Genomic DNA, 22479 nt, shown 5'->3' on the forward strand with positions numbered 1-22479 from the left:
CAGTACACAGTAACACTAAATATCCATTTCCAATATGGCTGCTCTGTACAGCTCTTCATTAACCTCTAATCCCCATAATGCCCTGCACAGACAGGCCCTCCTCGTTATAATTTCTTAATACTCTTACCACCAATAGTTCTCCCGTAAAACTGTTCGGTATGTCGCTCAATATTATCAGCCCTTTACAGCGGCTGATATTCGTGGCTGAAGATAGCTAATGATCAAGATCAGCCCTCATTTGCCTGGCCTACTCTCCAAGCGCAATATAAAAAAACATGCTATTGAAAAAGTGTATAATTGGTTATAACCCTCACCTCAAGCATTATGATGTCATTAGTAACAAGCTGGCAAAACATATACTGATGCCAATCATGAGTGCATCTTGCAGAGCGCTCAATTCTTGTTTCTACAGCCCAATCCCGTAGCACATGTTCAGGATTGTCAGGATTTGGGCCCGCGACCCACACTTAGATCCTGCAAGAATCTACTGACATTAAGTAATTAAAAAGCTTGTGCCTGGATAGAGGAAAACCTTCAGATCAGTGGGGGTCCAATCCTTTGGCTCCCTACCGATGCCAAGAATGGGAGTCCTGAAGATCCCAACATGAATTGTCCACTATTAATTTCAATGGGACTGCCAAAGTTAGCCAAGTTCAAGTGCTTGGCTATCTCTGGCAGTCCCACTAAAATGGATAGGCAATGCCCAAGCTTGACAGTCACTCAATTCATGTGGGACTCATCAGGCCCAAGTTCTTGGGATCAGCACCCCAATACCTAATAAGTTAAAGGGGTTGTCTCGCGCCGAAACGTTTTTTTTTTTTTTTTTCCATAGGCCCCCCGTTCGGCGCAGGACAACCCCAAAGGATGTGTTAAAAAAAAAAATTTTTATTACTTACCCGAATCCCCGCTCTGCGACGTCTTCCTTCTTCCTTCACCAAGATGGCCGCCGGGATCTTCACCCACGATTCACCGTGGGCTCTGTGCGGTCCATTGCCGATTCCAGCCTCCTGATTGGCTGGAATCGGCACACGTGAAGGGGCGGAGCTACGAGGACCAGCTCTCCGGCACGAGCGGCCCCATTCACCAGGAAGAAGACCGCACAGCGCAAGCGCGTCTAAAAAAGCAAAGAGACATCAGAATTAGACTGATCCATGGCGACGGGGACGCCAGCAACGGAGCAGGTAAGTGAATAACTTCTGTATGGCTCATAATTAATGCACGATGTATATTACAAAGTGCATTAATATGGCCATACAGAAGTGTATAACCCCACTTGCTGCCATGAGACAACCCCTTTAAACAAAGTACCGAAAATTAGGGTTGGGACTATCGATAGTATTGACTATCGATGAACAAACTATCCATTACTGTAAAATATCGGTGGAAAACTATTGATATTTCGATATATCGACTTTTTTAAATGCTGTATAAAAATAAAACCGGTCCGGGGTTAATAAAGCAACACAATCAACAAAAACAATTATAGTTTTCTTTTAAAACCTTAAACTGTTGAATTTATTATTAACTTATAACTATTAATAACATGAAAATATATTAACGTTACAAATGAAAATAAAAAAATTACAGATGAAACGTTTAATTATAATTAGGTATATGAAAAGATTTTTTTTTATCATTGGCCCCAATAATCGTTATCTAATGAGCCAACAAACGCACTGAATCAAGGTCCTGCCAGCTACAAGGAAGCCAGAAGATGGCCGCTGGACCTGACGGGATGTGAGCATGATCTGTGTGTGTGTTTGTGGGGCTGCGTGCCCTGCATTTTTTCAAGTTGCCACTGAGGGACCAACGGTCTCCACGGCAATTTGTAAAAAATGCAGGGCCTTATAACACGAACGCAGTGCCCCAAACGCAATTGTAATTGTGTTAGATGGGTCTATCTTTTCTATGGGCACTGCGTTCGCGTTAGACGTTGAACGCGCGACATGTCGCGTCTCCTTTTCTGGACGCGACCTTCGTGCGTTCAGCGCAGCCCTCCATCTGCCTGTGGAAATGCTTTTATTTAGAAAGCATTGCCCACAGCCATCTCGTTAGACGCAAGCGTTCAGAGCCTCGTCTAACACGATGAACAAACGCATGTGGAAGAGGGGCCGAAGACCCCACTATTTCTGAGAGTCGTTTTGCCTGGAGCAAACCTTATTGGTGACAAAGAGTCCCTCTCACACTTTCCAAAAGTTTCTAGAACTTGCTTATAAGTTCATCAGTGCCTCGAGCAAAACTACATCCTGCACCAACAGAAAGGGCAGGATTTAAGAAAAAACATGGTCACCGGACCACAAGACACGTTTCTTCTTTACCAAAAAAAAAATAAAAAATTGATGTAATCGCCTTAAACTATCAAGGTTACCGATATATCGGACATAATTAAAAAAAATCGATGAAAAGTATTGCCAAAGCATTAGCGATATATCGATATTTTGATATATGGGCTTTCGATGTCCCAACCTTACCGAAAATGCCAAGTAGACTATCAAGTGCAACAATAGTAGTTCATGCTAACTAAGCAACCTGGATGGTGCAATTCTGGTCTTTGCAGATTAGCTGCTTGTATGGGTTCCAAGAGTATGCATCCCTCCTGCAGACATTAGGAGGGTCTACTCACATGTTGCGAGCGAGGTGCGGTTCTAAGCATGACCTTTTACCACAAATTGCCATGGTTTCACAGCTAGGACTGGCGAAGCCCATTGAAACTGCAAATCCACAGCCATTTGCTGTAAAACTGTGTGCGGTATTTGCAACGTAGTGCTTAGCTAGGTGGTAAAACTACATTTCAAATCGCAACATGTGGCGTAGGCACTGCCATATTAGAAAGAGGGTGCAGTGCCCTTGCATAGTCAATGGAGATGTCTGTGCGAGCACAAGAGCATACAATTGTAAATCAGGATTATAACCACCACCACCCTTTACAAACTTTTTTTTTTCTCAAACAGCTGAGTTTCTCTGAATGCAACAAACCACCATTTCTGGGATGTTTTTACACGTAGCAGAAAATTTCCTTCATCGGGCATCCGGCGGTCTATAATGGCCACTTCATGACCACTGCAGGCTCAGAATTATTCAACCCCTTCTTGACAAGCGTCTTTAGTACTCTGTGGAGCACCTTTTTCCTGTTATGACCTACTGCAAATATGATGCATAGCCAAACAGCAGCTTCTGACAGCGTTCCCGAGGAATCTTACCCCATTCCTCTTGGGCAATGGCCTCCAGTTCCCTAATATTCTCGGGTTTACATGCTGCAACCGCCTTCTTCAAATCTCAAAGATTTTCTATGGGGTTCCAGTTCGGCAAATGTGATGGCCACTCTGGAATCTTCTGAGACTTCCTCTAAAACCAAGCCTTGGTGGACTCTGAGGTATGCTCGGGATAACTGCCCTGTTGGAAGATCCAACAATGCCCAAGATTCAGCTCTCTCACAGCAGACATGTTTTCTGCCAGGATTTCCTGACACCTGATGAATCCATCTTGTTCTCCACAAGCTGCAGATTTCCAGCCCCAGACCATTACCGAGCCGCCGCATCATGCTCACTGTGTGCGGGTTCTGTTCAGCCTAGGGTTCATTCTTCTGCCTCCAGACATACTGCTGATCCATAGGGCCCAAAAGGTTTCAGATTTGTTTCTTCACTGCACAAAACAGAATCCTAAAATGTCTGTGGCTTATTTATATGGCGTTCAGCATACAGGAAAAGACTTTTCTTGTGCTTTTGGGTCAGTTGAGGTCTTGGAATTCAGGCATGAAGACCTTCAGTGTTTACTATGCGCCTGACTGTGCAAATGGAAACCTCATTGCCACAAATCTTGCTGCAGATCTTTTGCCGTCACTCGAAGGCTTTTTGACCACCTGTCTCCTCAGAAATCCGGTGACAGCCGGTGATAACTTCCTCTTTCTGCCGCATGTATGTAGTGTAGTCAGCATCCCTTTTACCTGCAAGCTATGCTTCCATCTAGGAACATTCAGTGTCTTTGCTATCTTTTTGTATTCTTACCCTCGTTTGGACACGGCAGTGATCTCTTAACCTTTTAAACCACTCTTGGACTTATGGCTAACATGCAATCAAACATCATAGTCAGCAAAGTCCTAGTTAGTCCAGATATTTGATTTATTTATTACGAAGTACACCTGATGCAACTAATGAAGCTCTTGATTATTAGTTGCATCAGGTGTGCTTGAGACGATGGATTTGCAAATATGTGCTCTTATGAGGGGTTCTATTCAAAGGGGCTGAATAATTCTGATATTGCAATAGCCATTCAAAATTTAAAATTTCTATTGAATTTGGAGAAACCACTTGTGATATTAGTTGTGTTTAGCTATTTAAATTGCTCTTGGTTGATTGTTTTTTTTTTGCAAACACCTTAACCCTTTCCAATTCACTGTGTGACGTCTAAAGACATTATGATCTAAAGGGGTTGTCCCGCGCCGAAACGTTTTTTTTTTTTCAACCCCCCCCCCCCCCCCCCCCCCCCCCCCCCCCGTTTGGCGCGAGACAACCCCGATGCAGGGACTTAAAAAAAAACAACACACAGCGCTTACCTGAATCCCCGCGCTCCGGTGACTTCTTACTTACCGGTTGAAGATGGCCGCCGGATTCTTCTCCCTCGGTGGACCGCAGGGCTTCTGTGCGGTCCATTGCCGATTCCAGCCTCCTGATTGGCTGGAATCGGCACGTGACGGGGCGGAGCTACACGGAGCCGGCATCCTGCACGAGCGGCCCCATTGAGAAAAGAAGAAGACCCGGACTGCGCAAGCGCGGCTAATTTGGCCATTAGACGCTGAAAATTAGTCGGCTCCATGGAAACGAGGACGCTAGCAACGGAGCAGGTAAGTGAAAAACTTCTTATAACTTCTGTATGGCTCATAATTAATGCACAATGTACATTACAAAGTGCATTAATATGGCCATACAGAAGTGTATAGACCCACTTGCTGCCGCGGGACAACCCCTTTAAGGCTGTACAGCTCCGATGTAGGAAGACGCCGTCAGTGTTCTCTTACTGTATATTGCCAGCCTCTCTGCTGTCGGAGCCTATCCAATATGTCACCTCATGCAGTACTGGTTTTAGCCAGCATATAGTGCCATTGTGAAACAGCAGAAAAAGAGTAAGCCCCCTGGGAAAACCAGGATATAAATGGGATTGGAAAGGGTTAAAGTTTGTAAATTTGTCCAGGATGTTTAGATGACATAAAAGACTCGCCCCCCCAGCTCATGGAGGAGGGTCTCCTTTTGTAACTCAGGCGAGCTGTATTTCCTCTGCTATACCCTCTATTGTTGAAATTTGCGATGTCTGTATTGTAAAAAATCTTTAATAAAACTGATTTAAAAAAAAAAAAAAAAAAAAAAAGGTTGTAAATTTGCAATGGGAGTTGAATTATTTTGATTGCAACTGTATGTCAACAGGGGAGCAAACAAGTGGGCAAAGTGCAATTACAGGACTTAAAATTTTTAACTTGGAAACCTGTAAAGCATGAGGCTAACTTGACCATGATGAGCGCGATATTGGGCTGTTAATCTCGCCCCTGTCACGCTCCCAACCATGTGAATTCCACGAGGCTGCTAGACGGTTTCATGTTAAAATAGCCTCGCAGCACTTCTGAAGTGGCGGCGGATTGCAGTTTCTCCCATTGTTTTCAATGGGAGACATCGCATGCACCTAGCACGTGATGCGATGCTGCCGCTGGCCCCATTGACAACAATGGGCACTGCGATGCGAGAGCATTCAGAAAGATAAACTATGCTAGGATGTGTTTCCTGCATAGCATCACATCACATCACGGTGCCATACAGGAAAACACTCATATGTATGTATGACCCCATTCAAAATAATGGGGTTAATATTTCTGCGTCTCACAATGCGCAAATCTTGTGCGATTTTCTCATCAGTGTGAAGGCAGTCTGAGGCAGTGAAAGTAGTATAACCAAACTAAGCCTCTTGCGTATGTTCTAATGGCTTCTTCTCCCCACATCAATACAGCGGTGGCCAACCTAGCACATTACATTTAATGTCCTAACTCTTACAGTCTTCAGCAGGGCCGTGGCACATACGCAGCCACATCTACATTACAGACTGTGGGAGTTATACAAGCGAGCACATTCAGCAGTTTCTGCATCTCTCTGTTTGCAATAATGTATGGTGACTGAGCATAAGAACTGGGAACTCATTGTCAACATCAGTTAGGGTCCCAATAGGCACCCACTTAGCAAAACATTTACAGCAATGTATTCATGAGATGCAGGCTCCCACCACCCACCTGTCACTGAATGAAAGTCTTCTCCTTATGCACAATAATGGGGAGAAAGCTGTCAATCAGCAGCGGGTAGATGGAGAGGTGGGGAGAGTCCACACTCACGCTGTGCTGCAAGAAGCAAACTGCAAGTTTCACACAACTGAAAAGTAAAATTTACAAACAAGGGCTTGTTCACACTTACCTTTAGCTCAGTTTTGGATTTGTTTCTCTGTTCCGTTTTTGAAGTAAAACTAAAATTACCAGATCAGTTTTTTTTCCACTAAAGATTTCAATGGATTTTAAAAAAGACTGAATAATTTCCATTTGGTTCAGCGTTTTTACTGGTACAAATAAGGCAGTCTAGTGACACACCGCTGGAATCAGCCTGTCAGCCACTATCTTTGCTGTCCTACGAGAGGGGAGCAAAAACAAGCTGACCAGTTCCCTTAAAAGTTGTATTTTTTAAGCGGACTCCCAAGTGGCTAACAAGCGCTGCACCGCTGTCACTACAAGCTAGTAGCTTCCATAAACAGCCAATTAGGGGACCGCAATCTGTTCTTTGTATATATGGTTACAGTTTATGAAGCAGTGCAGTCTAAGCAAATTGGCAAATGACCAAAGATCTCGTCAAGCTCCTCCGACCTGCTGACTGAACTTATTCTACGGAGCCAAACAGCATCCCCCAGTGGGGTGTAAGACCCGACACCATCATTTAGCTCACAGAAAGGAGACAAAAACTCCATAAGGCTGGATTTACACGGGTAAAATTCACGTACGAATTCTGTGCGAATGCAAGACGGACAGAATTTTCATATGAAAAGAACCCATTATTTTCAATAGGTTAATTTACAAGCGAGATATTTCACAATAGTGCAAGATGGAAAATACCAGCAAGTCCAACTGTAGTGCGATTCCACTCCGAGAATCTCCCCTTCTTTCATGTGAGGGCATTAAAATTCGCATCAGACTCGCATGGCATGTGACTTGGCAGTGCGATGCATTATTTCCCATATCAGTTATTGGAACATGCAATTTTTTTCCTGCACATTAAAGCAGCGTTCCCCAACTCCAGTCCTCAGGGACCGCCAACAGGTCATGTTTTCAGGATTTCCTCAGTATTGCACAGGTGATGTAATTACTGTCAGTCCTCAGACATTGCCACAGGTGTTCTTACCATAGGATATCCTGAAAACATGACCTGTTGGGGGTCCTTGAGGACTGGAGTTGGGACCCCTGCGTTAAAGCACATAGTACAGCAATCCCAATCATGCGTTTTTAACGTGGAAACATCACAAAATACCTGAAAATAAATAAATAAAATAATCGCAGATTTATGAGTGCGATATAGGCCTGATTTTTCCTAACCTGTATCGCACTGACCCTTATAAGTACAACCTAAGGCCGTTTTCCCACTGCCAAGAAAATCATGTGAGATTTGCACATTGCAAAAACCACAAATTTCGCAGGAATAGAAACCCCATTCTTTTGAATGGGGTCATATACATGAGCGATTTTTTTTCCCACATCGCAGAAAAAAAAAGAGCAAATGGCATATCCTATCTTTTAGCGTTACCTCGGAAGACATTGCGCATTGTTTTCAATGGGGCCGGCAAAAGCATTGCATGGCACGCGAGTACAATGTGAGGTTTCCCATTGAAAACTTCCCTGAGGTTATGCGAGTTTTTGACACAAAAATGCATCGCATCCATGGGGAAAAAAAAAATTAAAAATCAAGCGTTCCCAAATGCGATATCGGGACGAGTTTCACGGCCCAATATCGCGCTCGCCCGTGTGAAATTAGCCTAAAGCTACAATACGAAGGCTGCCAAAATACAAATAAAGTGCACTCTAAGGCCACCTTCACACACACCGTTTTTTTACAGTGTTTAACGCGGCGTTTCAAATGCCAAGCTAATCGCTTTAAAACACCTTCATTGATTTCAATGGGGCTTCTCAGATGAGCCCTCGAATGCAGGGTTTCTAATGCTGCGAAATTCTAACACTGTCTGCTCTATTTTAGTGCGTTTCAGCGCTTTTTAATGGAACCGATCACCTATTGCAATGATGAGGTACATGAAACACTGTCGAACGCGTTTTAAAAATGCAGTTCGAAAACGCTTTAAAATGCTGCGTTTAAACACACACAAAAAAACATACCCTGCAGGTGGAACAAGTAAAGTAAAATATGCCAATATGTGTGCAAAAAAGCCTTGTTCAGTGCACAAAGGTTGCGATAATGCACAGGCAAATGTGTGAAGTAGCTCTAATGCCGGCTTCATACGGGCATATTCCCACCTGCAACATTTGCGCTCGCTATACGAAGCGGATAGAACTTTGATTTTAGCAGGTTCAGTCACACGCACAAATTTTTCCTGTACAATTCAGTTGCGCAAAAAACAAAACAATTTATACAGCTTTTTTTAAAACTTCGTGGCCAATGGAGAACACATGCCACTGTATTGTTAGACAGGAACATGTCCGAGCCTTACATCAGAAGTATATTTCCGGTAATATTCCCAACATACACTTCCGACAAAAGGCTCGGTGAGATGTGGACAGAGCCTCAAGCTGACTTCTTATAGAGAGTGAAGGGCCATAAAAACATAAGTTGCTTACATCACATGCTCAGGTAGGCCGGCCCTAAACCAAAGTAAAAAGAACAGGTAATAGCCAACCATTTACCGCTAAATATAAAATGAAGCTTATTACTATAAAAGTAAAGCAAATTACGTAAAATAAAACTTCTGAAGTTATTTTTCAGCTCCTGATGAGCTCTGATATTAACATAATATACAGAACCATGCCCCAGCAATATGACTGATTCAAGAACGATAATCAAGAGCAAAAACAATTTTTTAAAAATTACATTAATAAGAAAAATGTAATAGAAATATTGGAGAACATATTAGCAAGCGACATGTCAATGACAGATAAGGGTACATGCATTTAGTAAAGCATGCAGTGTGTGGCAATGGGAAGTCACAGAGGAGATGCACCCATCCTGTACCTAAGGACACAAGGTATCTGCCCTGACAGCATGCACACAAGGCCGTCCAGCAATGAACTTTGAGCTGTCCGTGGTTCTAACATGAGATTAGCCGGCACAGAGCTTGTATCAGCCAGAAATGACGTCCTGACAGTATTTATTGCACTAAGTCACACACGACACTCTTACAGTACAATGATAGCCGCTTACCGTGGAAAGACTGTTACATTTTTCTCCGTTCTCACTCACAGTGTTTACAGGATTTATTAGAGAATCCGTGCTACTAGGCCTAATCCCATTTTCCAGCGGGCAGACTGGCAGTTCCTGCTTATCTGTTGGCAAGGAAACACATTTAATACCCTGAAGCTTAGTCCTAGATAGTTTGGTGATCGAGTCGTCCAAGCTCGTAGAATCAGTGGGAATCATCTCTATCCGCTTGTTCACCAGGCTAGCACATTTCTGGACGTCAACAGGGGTGACTGTAAGCTCCGCTGGCGAGTCTTTAGTGGGAAGCACTGCTGCCTTCGTTTCCACATCCATCAGCTCAGCACCCTTTGGCACCTGTACCTCGCCGTCACGCGATGAGAACATTACGAGGGGCACCACGCGGTTAGTCAACTCCTTAGCAGCAGTGGCGTCAGACTCCTGACTTTGGACAGCACCAGCCAATACTGGGCTGTGCATGAAACTGCACCTTGCTACGGCTTCTAAAACCCATGCCTCTTCTGAACCCTCACTGGTCCTCTGCATGATGCTGTGCTGCCCATCACTACTCATACAGAGCATCATGCAGTTACGGTTTCATCTACGAATAGCCATTACATGAGAAATAGATATACAGAAAGATTGAAGATGACATCATTGGGTAAAGATGTCTTGAATGACCAGAGTCCGGATTTCGATACAGCAAGTAACCATTGCATATTCATGAGCTAGACGACTGCTCGTGTATCACAGACGGCCGGGCTGAAAAAAAATAATAAAAATGCAGCGCTCCTCCGCAGGACATATTTCAAAAGGAAGGAAAAAAAAATATCCGGCGACGTGAATGTCTAGAATAAAAATCCCATCTCTGGCATCTTCAAGGCTTTCTCCATTCTGCAAGCGTTGCATGTAGGGCCTAGCGATGGTCACGAATAATCCGTGTTAGACGGAGGAAGATCTGGTTAAAGTTAGCTGCGTTCTACCTCTGTTAGCTTTTGAAGTCATCAATATTAATAGAGGAGTTAAACCTACCAGATTTGTATAGCAAGCGCTGGGCGACCAATGAAGAGGACGACAGATGGTTGCCATGGAAACTGAGCAAGGAATGGAGTGTTTGCTGCCTAATGATGAAAGGTTAGGGTGCTGCGAAACAGACGTGTCTTAAATGAACCCGAACAAGCTTTGTCCCCAGACAAGAACAACAGTAAACAATGTCTTGGGGAAAAAAGATCTTCTCCACATAAGAGTTCAGTTAAAGGTGCACAGAACAAACAAAAGAGCCCCCGCACAGCATGTCGTAGCCCACATCTATTCAGCAGACCCCCATGCAGCGGGCGCTGGCGAGGAGGCAGCATTCACTGCAGAATAGAGCAAAAAAAGGTAAAACGAGGGAGATTACAGTCCTGATGAAATCACACTGACAGGAACATCCGACAGCCCATTATCTCCTCTGCAGAGGACAAGGATCGTAGACGAGACACCTGATACGTACATTATACATCAGGAATACAGCGGTAATAGCTGCACATTGCCGACATATTGCTATTCATTCTTCATCATAGGCAGCGCTCACATAAGATCCTCAACTCATCCGTGTGGGTAGGAATAGCAGAAAAGAAATTCAGTCCCAGGTCTTCTCTTAGAGGTATACACAGAAAGGTACAGATGCACAAATGACGGCATGCAGGCATTACACTACTGATGTACATGCTTGATCCCCTGAGCGCAGAGACCCCGCTAGAAGCTGAACATGCCCTGATGCTTTACAGATGTGTATTACAGCATGTTGCAGTGACAGAGGGGTATTACTAGCTGCTGAAAGGGAAAATATATATTTATGCAGACCGCTCCCCCAATTTGTTCATTTTCAGGAAACCATGAGAAGTTGTCCAATCCATTGCACATTCCTGTGGAACAAGTGGATCATTTAGGGGAGGGTATTAATGCCCACAAGTAGCCACTAAGCATGTGGAAACTGGATTCGGGGCGCTGTCACATGGTGCAGAATTTTCACAGAACGTTTAATCGTCTGGAAAAAATGACATCAAAAACCACATCTAACGTGCAGATTTTGGTGCAAAATTCTGCCAGCGATTCCATGTCAAAATCCTCCCTTACGGTGCGTTCATACGTTGCTGATGTGCTGCGGACTTCGGTGCGGATCTGCAGCAGATTTCACCTTTTCAACTGAATTCAAATTGCAAAAGTGAAGTCTGCTGCAGATCTGCATCAAATTCCACAACAAATCAGCAACGTGTGAATGTACGCTTAGACATGCGGATTTAGACAGCGGAATATTTCACTGTGTACTGTGGAATATTCTGCTATGTGTTAAAGTGCGCTACGAAGGCCCTTTTCCTGCAGCACTGCTTCATGGCAGGTCGCCCCTTGGAATTAATGGCCGGGCGCAGATATTAGCATGCGACCCGAATTCTTATAGGCATAGTGATGCAGAATAGCGTCCCATGCAAGATGGACAATTTAAAAATCACTGATTGCACTTTGGGTGGTTTGACATCTGTGTTGGGGGTTCCGGTTTCCTACTCCGTTCCAGATGAAGGAAAGGGAAATTCCTTCTCCGAATGGCTCCATCTTATGACGGAACCGAACAACGGCGAACGGATCCATTGACTATGATATTGTCCGTTCGGTTTACACTCAGCTGCCCGGCTTTTAGATGGAAGAAATAGCCCTGCATGCAGCACTTTGCCTACCGGTATTTTGTGCCGGATCTGTGACAGAACCGCCGACCGGAGGTTCCAGCGCAGATATGAAAGCACCCCGACACACACATTACACGGGTCTGCATAATTAAAGATCACTTTATAATGAATTACCTTATCGAATGAAGGCACGGGGGAGGGGGGGGGGGGGGCAGAAAGCTAAACATGTTGCAAAAACATAAGCAGTATTTACACATCTACTGGTAAGCTGAAAAGAGAACCCAATGTACAGACATGGACACTAATTAATATATCATCTCTAAATAAAGGATTTCTCCAGGTAACACACCTGCAAGAACTAGATCAAAGAAAACTATTTCACAATACATGGGATTTTTACCATCTGGAGATTTTCAATATGGCATTTTTTGCTGTAACACCAGTAAAATGAGATTTTACAAGGTCACTGGCATCATTATGACAGCGAAGACCCACTTATCATAACATCCTGTCAAGAGCCAACTTTACATGAGAAAAATATTATTACAACGGCTCTTATAAACTGTAGTGTTATCCTTCAGAGCCCATATAGAGAGATGCGAGGTGATGGTTCACCAGAACACATTGTTCAGATTGTATTTCCTACCCAAAATGTCCCCAAATGCATCTGCTGCGTGGGATTTCTTTTTTTGCAAATCAGGTGACTGAATGGTTGCCCAACTCATGGCCAGTTTCCATATAATGTCTATGGATGGCTTTGACAGGGCTCTGGCCAAATGAACATTGTCCTATGATCGAAAGGCTAAAAAGTTCTTACATTAGTCATACCCCAAAAAGGGTAAAACTATCCTCAGGATAGAACATCAAGTGTTAGAGGCGGAAGTGACGAAAGTGTAATAGCCAGCTTCAGCTTCCATTGATTTCAACGGCAGTGAAGGCAGTTAGGGCACTTAAGGCCCTTTTAGACAGGACGAATGTTGGGCAAACAATGCCTGACACTCATCCCCGCATATACTAGCTTCTGTGTACCTGCACAAGAGCTAGTATCATTAGCTCTCAGCAGGGAAGCTACAGGAGATTTCTCTCCTCGCGCTCCCCCGCCCCTCTGCATTGACATAACATAGCGGCTGTTCAGTACTGAATGGCTGCTATTTACACTGAACAATGAGCGATCAGCTCATCGGCCATCATTTATGCAGCATAAACGATGGACGATGAGCAGATCACTCATCATTCAGTGTAAATAGCGGCCATTCAGTACTGAACAGCCGCTATGTTATGTCAATGGAGAGGGGCGGGGGAGCGCGAGGAGAGAAATCTCCTGCAGCCTTCCTGCCCCCCTGCTGGCCACTCTGTGAGTGAGCTAGCACTACTAGCTCCTGTGCAGGAGCACGGGAGCAAGGACACACAGGAACGAGTGTCGGGCATCGTTTGCCCGACATTTGTTCCATCTAAATGGACCCTTATTCTCCCATGACATGTGCTGTCCAACGTGCTGAACACTGCACAGTACCATGCTATTCTCATCTCAAAAATAGGATAAGAATAGGACAGGATGCGATTTTTTTTCTATATACGGATTATCAGTCCGAGTTAAAACAAAAGAAAAACAACCACATGTGCATATACCTATTCAGATGACCAAAAGACAGCCCGTGTGCAAGTAGCCTTAGACCTGCGGGTGTCAACACCCCATTCTAACAGCCAGATAACTCTGATATCCACACCTGCCAATGTAGTATGTCCATTATGACCCAAGTAGGAGGACTTTTTTCCTTCACAAACACACTTTTTGATGGCATATTGTTGATGCTAAAACACACAAACCAAAGAGAAAAAAAAAAGAGCCAATGAATTTTGCAACTGACACAAAAAGCCAAACCTACAGCCTGTAGTGACTGCAAAGGGAAAAAAAACAACAACACTGTTACACTATAGCAGGTTTCATATTTTCCCATTGACCACCAGCTACCATCTGGCTGCAGCGTTAGGCAGCTGGAAACACCACAAAACACTGGTTAATCTTCGGGGAAAATGCTGTGTGTGAAACAAGTCTGGGCCCAACCAGAAAAGGAAGAAGCGTGTTTATCCCTTTTTTGCACACTTTCACAAACACAAATAAAACCTGTGAAACGTAAAGATAAAAAACAAACAAAAAAAAAAACACCCCATACATTATCTTGTGACAATGGCACCAGTCAGTGGTGGGATATATTATGCAGCAAGTAAGGTCTGCTCTGAAACTTCATGAGCTGGAAGCAGGAAAAAAAATAAATAAATAAAATCGACAAATGTAAAGATCTGAGCAAGTTTGACAGGGACTAAATTGTGATTACTAGGTGAGTGGGTCAGAGCATCTCCAAAACTGGTCTTGGGGGAGGGGGGGGGGGTGTCCTAGTACACAGTGCCTAGTACCTACCAAAAGTGGTCCAAGAGCCATCAACAGGGTCATGGGTACCCAAGGCTCATTAATGCACATGTGGAGTGCAGATGAGCTTGTTTCAGCAGTTTGTGCTTCAGTAGCTCTTCTGTGAAGCACAAACTGCTGAAAAGGTTACTGCTGGCTGTGATAGAAAGGCGCCAGAACACACTGGGCATTGCAGTGGGTCAGAGTGCCCCATGCTGACCCGTGTCCACCATAGAAAACTCCAAAAATGGGCACCTGAGCACCAGAACTCAATCATGGAGCAACAGAAGAAGGTGACTTGGTCTGATGAATTATATTTTCCTTCGCATCACATGGACGGCCAGGTAAATGTGAATCACTTTCCTGGGAAAGAGATGGCACCATGAAGTATTACTGGCGGCAGTGTCATGATCCAGGCAATGTTCTGCAGGGAAACATTGGGTCCTGGTATTTAAGGGATGTCTGATGGAGAAGTACCAACTACCTATGCGTTGTTGAAGGGAAAGTACATCCCATCATGGCAGCCATATTCCCTAATGCGGTGGCCTCTTTCAGCAGGATAATATGCCCTGCCACACTGCAAAAACTGTTCAGGAATCGTTTGAGGAAACATGAGAAAAAGCTGAAAGCAATTCCTTTGCCTCCAGATTTAGAAGAGCCTCAATCCAATTGAGCATTAGCGGTGTATGCTGAAAAAGGTACTCCAATCAAGGAAGGGCCCAACTCACAACTTACAGGACTTAAAAGGACCACAGTGGTGAAAACCCATTTTTCCATCACTGCACCCCTCTCACCTGATTGCCTGTCACACTCTGCACGTCTCATTTGAGTATTGAAATCACTTCCATGCAGTGCAGCCTCCTGTCTGATGCTTATGATGCATTATAAGATAAGCCACAATCTGTACCATCTCTGCAGCACTGATGTTACAATCTGTATTCACCTAAATAAGCTAAAGACCATAATTATACAGTTAGGAGGATAAGTTGTGATCTCCTTCATTATAACTGTGTGACAGGAGTTTTTGATCATCAGCAGTAAATGACAGGTGTTTGTGTCCCCCTCTAGGCAGTTTCTGTAGTAGGGTTCATGTCACAGCATTACACAGACTGAGAAATGGACTAGAAACTGAACACATAAACCCAAGTAAATCTGAGCTGGGCAGAATTGAGATCACATGACCACCTGAGGAGAAAGAAGCTGGGAGTTTCAGACAGAAAAAAATTTAAATAAGGTAATACTAGCCGATTTATATATATTGGAGATAGTTACATAATGAAAGGTAGCCCTTTAAATGATCTAACTATGAACGTCTTTGTGCCAGATACCGCATGACACATTCAGAGATCATGTAGAGTCAATGCATTGCTATGTCAGCAGCTTTGGAAGCAGAGGGGGGATCTGCACAATATTAGGCAGGTAGCTTTAATGTAATTGCTGACTGATGTATATACTGTAAAAAGGTCCAATTGACAAATAAAAGTTGCGTCCCAACACCATACTTATGCCATGCAATTGAGGGATACCGCCACTGGGAACCCAATGATCACTAGAATGGATGGTGGTCATGCACAATGCCACTTTATTCAATGTCTAAGGGGCTAACAGTAACAACCAAGTGCTGTACGCTGCAGTCTGTCAGTTTCATAGACTAATAGCCTGTTCGAGCACTGCTTCATTTATACTTCTCATTGTCATCATGGAGTCATCATAGAGCGAATAGGAGGAGGGGGTTCAGGATCCCATCCCAGTGATCAGCGGAGGTCCCAGTGATGGAGCCCCCAGCAATCAGATACAAATTTTGTGGATAGGTAATAAGTGTAATTTCTGGGAAAACCCCATTCAGTTTTATAAGGAATTCACTAATCATCCAACCATAACATTACCACCACATATAAAATTAGCTACAATATATTTGATACGATTATTCAGGTGCCATGACCGAACATTTGGGGGAAAAAAACACATTAAAAACCAACCTTCATATAAAACCTGGGAAACAACTGGGGAATCCGATAAAACTCTCCAGCATTGTATATATTTTACTCCAGCTGCCCCCCTGCTTGCTTTCCAAATCTGTCAGCCCAAAGCCAGTATATTCCATATGTGGTAGATTCATCAGGAGGAAACCACTTTGTCAGGCTGTGATCACACATTGTGGTTATAGGTCTATTTCTTTGCAGTGATTTTTGCTAAACAAATCACCTGTTGATCAACAGGATCACCTGTTGTATTGTCTTGCTACAATTGTAGCAAGACAATACAACAGGTGATCCCAGCCTTTCATTTGTCAGTCTAGCCCCAACCATATCCTTCAGTGTTCAACTGAACTACCATGACCATTAGTATGCAATACAATTTTCAGTTAAAACCATCTTACCGGTGAACTCTGCAAACTATCAACATTTTGCATACCATGGCTTTGATTGGAAACGCTTGATTCCACTGATGCTGTACAGTCATTACTAACAGTGCCTGCAGAAGTGTCATAAGATCCTCCAGTAGTTTCAGATAACGGATGCACTTCATTCTCGAAAAAGGGCCATGCTAAAATATCCGATATGCGATTTTCATGGCAATCTATCAGATTGCTTGCTTTGATTCGTTCCTTCTCTGGTGTTAATTTCCATAATTCTTTATTGTGTGGGGTTTCATGTTCTGAGAACAGACATTCGAGCGATCGTGTTCTTGACAGTGCGCTCTCATGTGATTGTGACCTAGAACTAATTTCTTCAAGGCATTGCGTTCTTGTTGATACTTCTTCTAGTGACCGTGGTCTAGTGGTTCGGCTACCCAGAGAATGGCGTCCAAATTTTATTTCTCCACAATCCAAAGGCTTTGACTTTCCCTTTAAAATGGTCAATAAACCACTATTATTGTAGTCCAGAATGTACTTAAGGAAGTGATTTCTCACTAATTGCAGTTCCACTTTTAGATGCCGAATGCGTGCCGCTTGTTCACCATCAATTTCCCAACGCATCTTAGACAGGACATCCTGAAGCCTACACTGGCACTCACTAGCAGGCGAGATCTTAAGCTCATACCTTTTAGCACTACCGGACTTTGCTGAATAACCCTTTTTCAACAACTCCCCAACCAGTTGCTTCTGCAGCTCTCTTGCTTGTCCGACGGCCGCATCTCTCTCCTTTTGCAGAAGTGTCTGCAGTTCTCTTAGTTCCTCATCTTTCCATCTCATCAGCTGCTTTATTTCCAATTCTCTTTCTCGCCTCACTGAATCTTTTAGTTGCTGCAGCTCCCGGGTTTTCTGTTGCTCCAACTTAGATGTCAAATCATCCACTAGTTTTCCTTTTTCTCTTTCAGAGGCCTCCTTATACCGTTTCAAGTCTGAGCAGCCCTTTTTTCGGGCTTCTTGTGTTCTCACTTTTTCATCTTCTAATTCCCTCTTTACCAGTTCAAGTTCTCGCTTATATTCCTCTACCAGCGGATTGTCGGACTTTTTGGGTGAGAAACAGCTTTCCTTTAACATGGTTTCTCAGCAGTGGAGATAGAGGGAGCTTGGAGCAGTCGCCACACACAATGAACATACCGGCTGGAACAGAGAAGAAAATGAATATTAACCTAAAATTAGACCTATTATAGTACTGATTTTAGTGGAATAGTGTATAAAATCATTCTAAGGGGTACGAGAGAAATAAAACCTATACAGGGTTTAAACTTGGGGTGTACCAAAAATGTCTGACCCTCACTTGCATGACACTTTCAAATGTAGAGAGCAGAATCCCACTTTGTAACCTAAATCCTGCCCCTGTACTGTCTTAAATCTCTAGAATTACCATAGCATTAAAGAAATTAACATTCTCACACCCCCAACGAATTTTATGAGAATTTTAGCAAATTTTAAAATTTTGTATAAAGGTAAAGTCCCCTGGTGCAAGGACCGAGTCATGACGGATTCTTTGGGTACATTTTCTAGGCAGACTGTTTTTGTGGGGTGGTTTGCCATTGCCTTCTTCAGTCATCTTGAGCCAATCGGGAGCCGGGGGTGTGAGAGGGGCGTTCCTCCTATCAAACCCCTAGCTTCTGGTGGCGTCAAGATACAATAATACCCAGACACTGCTACCATCAGCAGTGCCTTACGGGCAGACAGTCCGGGCGGAAGCACGAGGCCGTGGTGTCCAATCCTCAAACTCCTGGCATCATTGTGGCCAGGATATTGCAATTTTCAATGAGGCAGAAAAGAGGTCTATTTCCAGTATTTAAGTGCCCTTCAGAGTATAGACGTCATTAAAACTACATTTTATTAGAAGTATTTCAAATTAGGGCTGAGACCAAACACACACATATGAAGACTCCGAGAACCCTCTCGTGGCAATAGGATTACCAGGAGTAGGTGCACAGATCCACAGACATACGAACAACACACAAATAGACGACCAGCTAGTTGATTATTGTCTCGTGATCCGGAGATAAGGATCCCCTGAAAAGTTTATAAAATCCCAATGGAATTTAGTTTTAACTGCGTCTATACTGTGAAGAGCATTGTAGCCAGGATAGGAGCGCTGATGGCAAAGGTGCCGACAGTGATGCTGAAGTCTCCGATTGGCCACAGAGGTCACATACTTACACCCAGCCGTGCTACCCAAAGTAGTCCGTCAGCCATTAAAGCCCAAAATAAGCCATGTCACCTTGAGGTGGTTAAGGTTTTGACAAAGGCAGGCTTCACATGGGTGTAAGCTTATTTACGCGCGAATATATGCGATGGGCGTTTTTATTAGTATTTCACTGTATTTTTTGTACGCACATGCCCTGCATACGCAAAAAACATGCAAATATTTTCCCATTCAGTTCAACGAGCAATTAAAGTATAATATGAACTATTTTCAATCGCGATACGCACAAAAATGGGACATGCTGCTTTTTTTGTGGCCTGACTGAAATGTGCCAATAAAACGCATGCAACCAAAACCATTGAAATAAGTTGGTTCTACTCACTACGTATTTTTGCACACGTAATACAAGAGTAAATCCGTCCGTAAGAATAAGCCCTTAGCCCCTAAATATCCCATTCTCAACCTGATTGAGCATCTTTGAGATGTGCTGGAAAAACAAGTCTGACTTACTAAGGCTCCAGTTTACAACATCTTGGTATACATTTAGAAGTCTTGTGGAGTCCAGAGCTGTCCTGCCGGCATTAGTGGCACCTAACAATGCGAGGCGGGTGGTTGTAGGATTATAGCTGCTGTGTAACTTTCTATTTACATAATTCTTTTGCTATAAATGGTGCAGTAAATACACAGATGGCGGATGTGCTTGACAGACTTAATAAGGACTGGCACATGTCTGAGCAAGAATATTAATGCTGAAGAAATGAATACATTTTATGTCATTTGCATGTTAAAGCGGTGCTGTGATGGGTCGGTCTATTTCTGTGACATATTGAGATTGAATGGAGACCCATTAACCACAAGCACATTGATATACGACGGCAATGACTGCTGGATCTGGCTGTGGATGTGGCCATGTGTCTCATTCTGTGCATTGCAAAGAAATCTGCAAGAGATGTTAAAAAATGGAAGCTAAGTCCACAAACATGCAATTTTAGTCTACGGGGTTTGTGCGCACTGTAATTACTTTATTACTGATAACTTTATTCTATGGGTACCAAAATGTATTTTTTTACTTTACTACTTTTATTTTTTTTCCCCAAAGATATTTACATTTTTTTTATTACTTTCTGCCACCATCTTCTGACAGCCATAACTTTATTTTTCCGTAGACACAGTTGTGCGAGGGTTCATTTTGTGGGACGTCCTGTAGTTTCTATTGGTACCATCTTAGAGTACATATGACTTTTGGATTGCTTTTTATCACATTTTTCTTGGAGACGAGGGGAGCAAAAAAAGCGCAATTTAGTGTTATTTTTTTTTCTAACGATGTTCACAGTGTGGGGTAAATTTTTACAGACACAGAGATACCAAATATGTTTTTGAGTTTTATTATTTAGATTCTTTTATTATAAATATGGAAAAAGGTTTCTTGTTTTTTTTAACTTTTCTAACCTTTTATTTTTTTTAATGAGTAATAAAACTTTTTAAAACTAATTTTCACTTTTTTTTTTATTCATTCCCCACAGGGGACAAGAGGTTGCAATGTGTTGATCGCTCCTGTAGTATGATGTAATGCCATAGCCATAGCATTACATTATACCACAACCTAAAAGGCAATTTATCAAGCCATGCCTGGCAATCTGCAATGGCAATCTTGGGGGCTTTCAGAATGCCCCAGCTACCATGTCAATCACATCGCAGGGGGCAGTAAGGGTCCTCCGAACTTCGATCGGGGCATTTAACGTTGCAGGAAAGTGTCGGCTGTAAGAAACAGCCAGCACCAACATTGTATGTAGAGGGATGGATACCTGATCCCCCTCAACACAAATCCCTAACCTCCAGGACGTAAATGTACATCCTGTAGCGTTAAGGGGTTAAAGGCAATTTGTCACCAAGAAATTTTTTAATTGATTAAAAGGTGCAAGTATAACATTCCTTTTTTTCTAATCTGATTTTTTTTATTCTATTTTCTGCTCATAATTATGGGGGCAGCCATCTTGTGCTTCTGCTCCATTATTGCCATTCAGAGATATTCTTTACTGCAGCCATATGAACCATGGGATCCTGTAGTTTAGAGATGACCCATTGACCTATATGGGAGAGTTTTGTAAGCATGCTCTGTGATGTGTGCAGAGAGGAGGAGGAGGTGAGCTGTGACCATCACCTATTATCAATCCTGTGGAAATTGGAAATGACACCAGCACACGCTATACCTCTTGTACTGTGAGGGAGGACACCACTGGGCAAAAATGTGCACGCTTCTGTGACCGGTTCTGGATCCAATGAGCCGGTAGAGACATAGACCAATATATAATAGAGGTGAAGCAGCTGGATGGATTAAAGTTTGCTATTTTGATACCATTTCCCTGGATGCTGCTTCACCTCTATTATATATTGGTCTATTATCAATCCTGTGTTCATGTGAGTTTCGTGCATCCCGCAACACACAAAACTCACACAGTTTTATAGTCCAATTGAAACACACCAAATACCGACTACTGCTCTAAAATCTAGTTTAGGCCGGGCTCACATGAGCACAAGTTTATAGCAGGTGATGCAGGTGATGTACACAGGTGTGATACGCGGTAATTTGCAGGCAATTAAATTAGTTTCTGAAATGAAAGGAGGAACCCACTCCTGTACTTTAGTTTAGTTTTACATATACTAATTTTAAAAATCAACAATATAAATTTACCCCTAATACAACGGAAAAATAAAATCAGTGATAAAAGAGATTTAAAAAAATAGGTCATGGAAAAGAAACACTGCAAAACTAATTTTGGCAGCTGAAGAAAAAAAAAATGGGACCGTTCAAGTGAAACTGGCAAAATCCTTCAGAATTCCGCGGCAGAGCCCGTCACGGCGCTCCCCAGAGACCCCAATACTTACCTCCAGATCAGGCGTCCTACGTCCCGCATGACGCGCCAGCCACGTCACATGACACGCCCACAGGGTCACGACGCGCCGGCTGCGTCATATGATGCGGCGGCGGTAGGCGGGGAAGCGGTTGGAAGCCGTCCGCGCGTAAACCTGCAGCAAATAGAACATGCCACGGGTGAGGTCGGGTGATTTCACGGTGCGGAATTCCGCGGTGGAATTCCGCACCGTGAGCATTGAGCTATTACGTTCAATAGAACTTAATAGCTGCGGGCAACGTGAGAAGGAGCCCTTAGGCCGGCTTCACACGGCCGTGACGGGCTCCGCCGCGGCGCCCACCCGGAGACCCCAATACTTACCTCCGGATCCGGCATCTCGCGGCACGCTTCGGCGCGCATGCGCATTAGAGCGCATGACGCGCCCACACTGTCACATGACGCGGCTGGCGGTAGGCGGAGAAGCGGTTTCACGCTATCTTACACTGTGCTACAGCGGAAGATAGTGTGACGGACGGCTTCCATTGACTGCAA

At 43.6% G+C, this 22479-nt stretch overlaps 1 protein-coding gene across 1 annotated transcript in view; it reads right to left on the bottom strand.

Annotated features, from left to right (window-relative positions):
- Positions 1-17991, bottom strand: part of TSPOAP1 (TSPO associated protein 1) — a 168560-nt gene extending 150569 nt beyond the window's left edge. Inside the window, exon 1 of the mRNA XM_066601563.1 lies at positions 16885-17991. Within this exon, the coding sequence (XP_066457660.1) occupies positions 16885-17991 (1107 nt within the window). The remainder of the gene's footprint in view (positions 1-16884) is intronic.
- Between the last annotated feature and the right edge of the window lie 4488 nt (positions 17992-22479).

Source organism: Eleutherodactylus coqui, chromosome 4 (assembly GCF_035609145.1).
Source record: "Eleutherodactylus coqui strain aEleCoq1 chromosome 4, aEleCoq1.hap1, whole genome shotgun sequence".
Taxonomy (NCBI): Eukaryota; Metazoa; Chordata; class Amphibia; order Anura; family Eleutherodactylidae; genus Eleutherodactylus; species Eleutherodactylus coqui.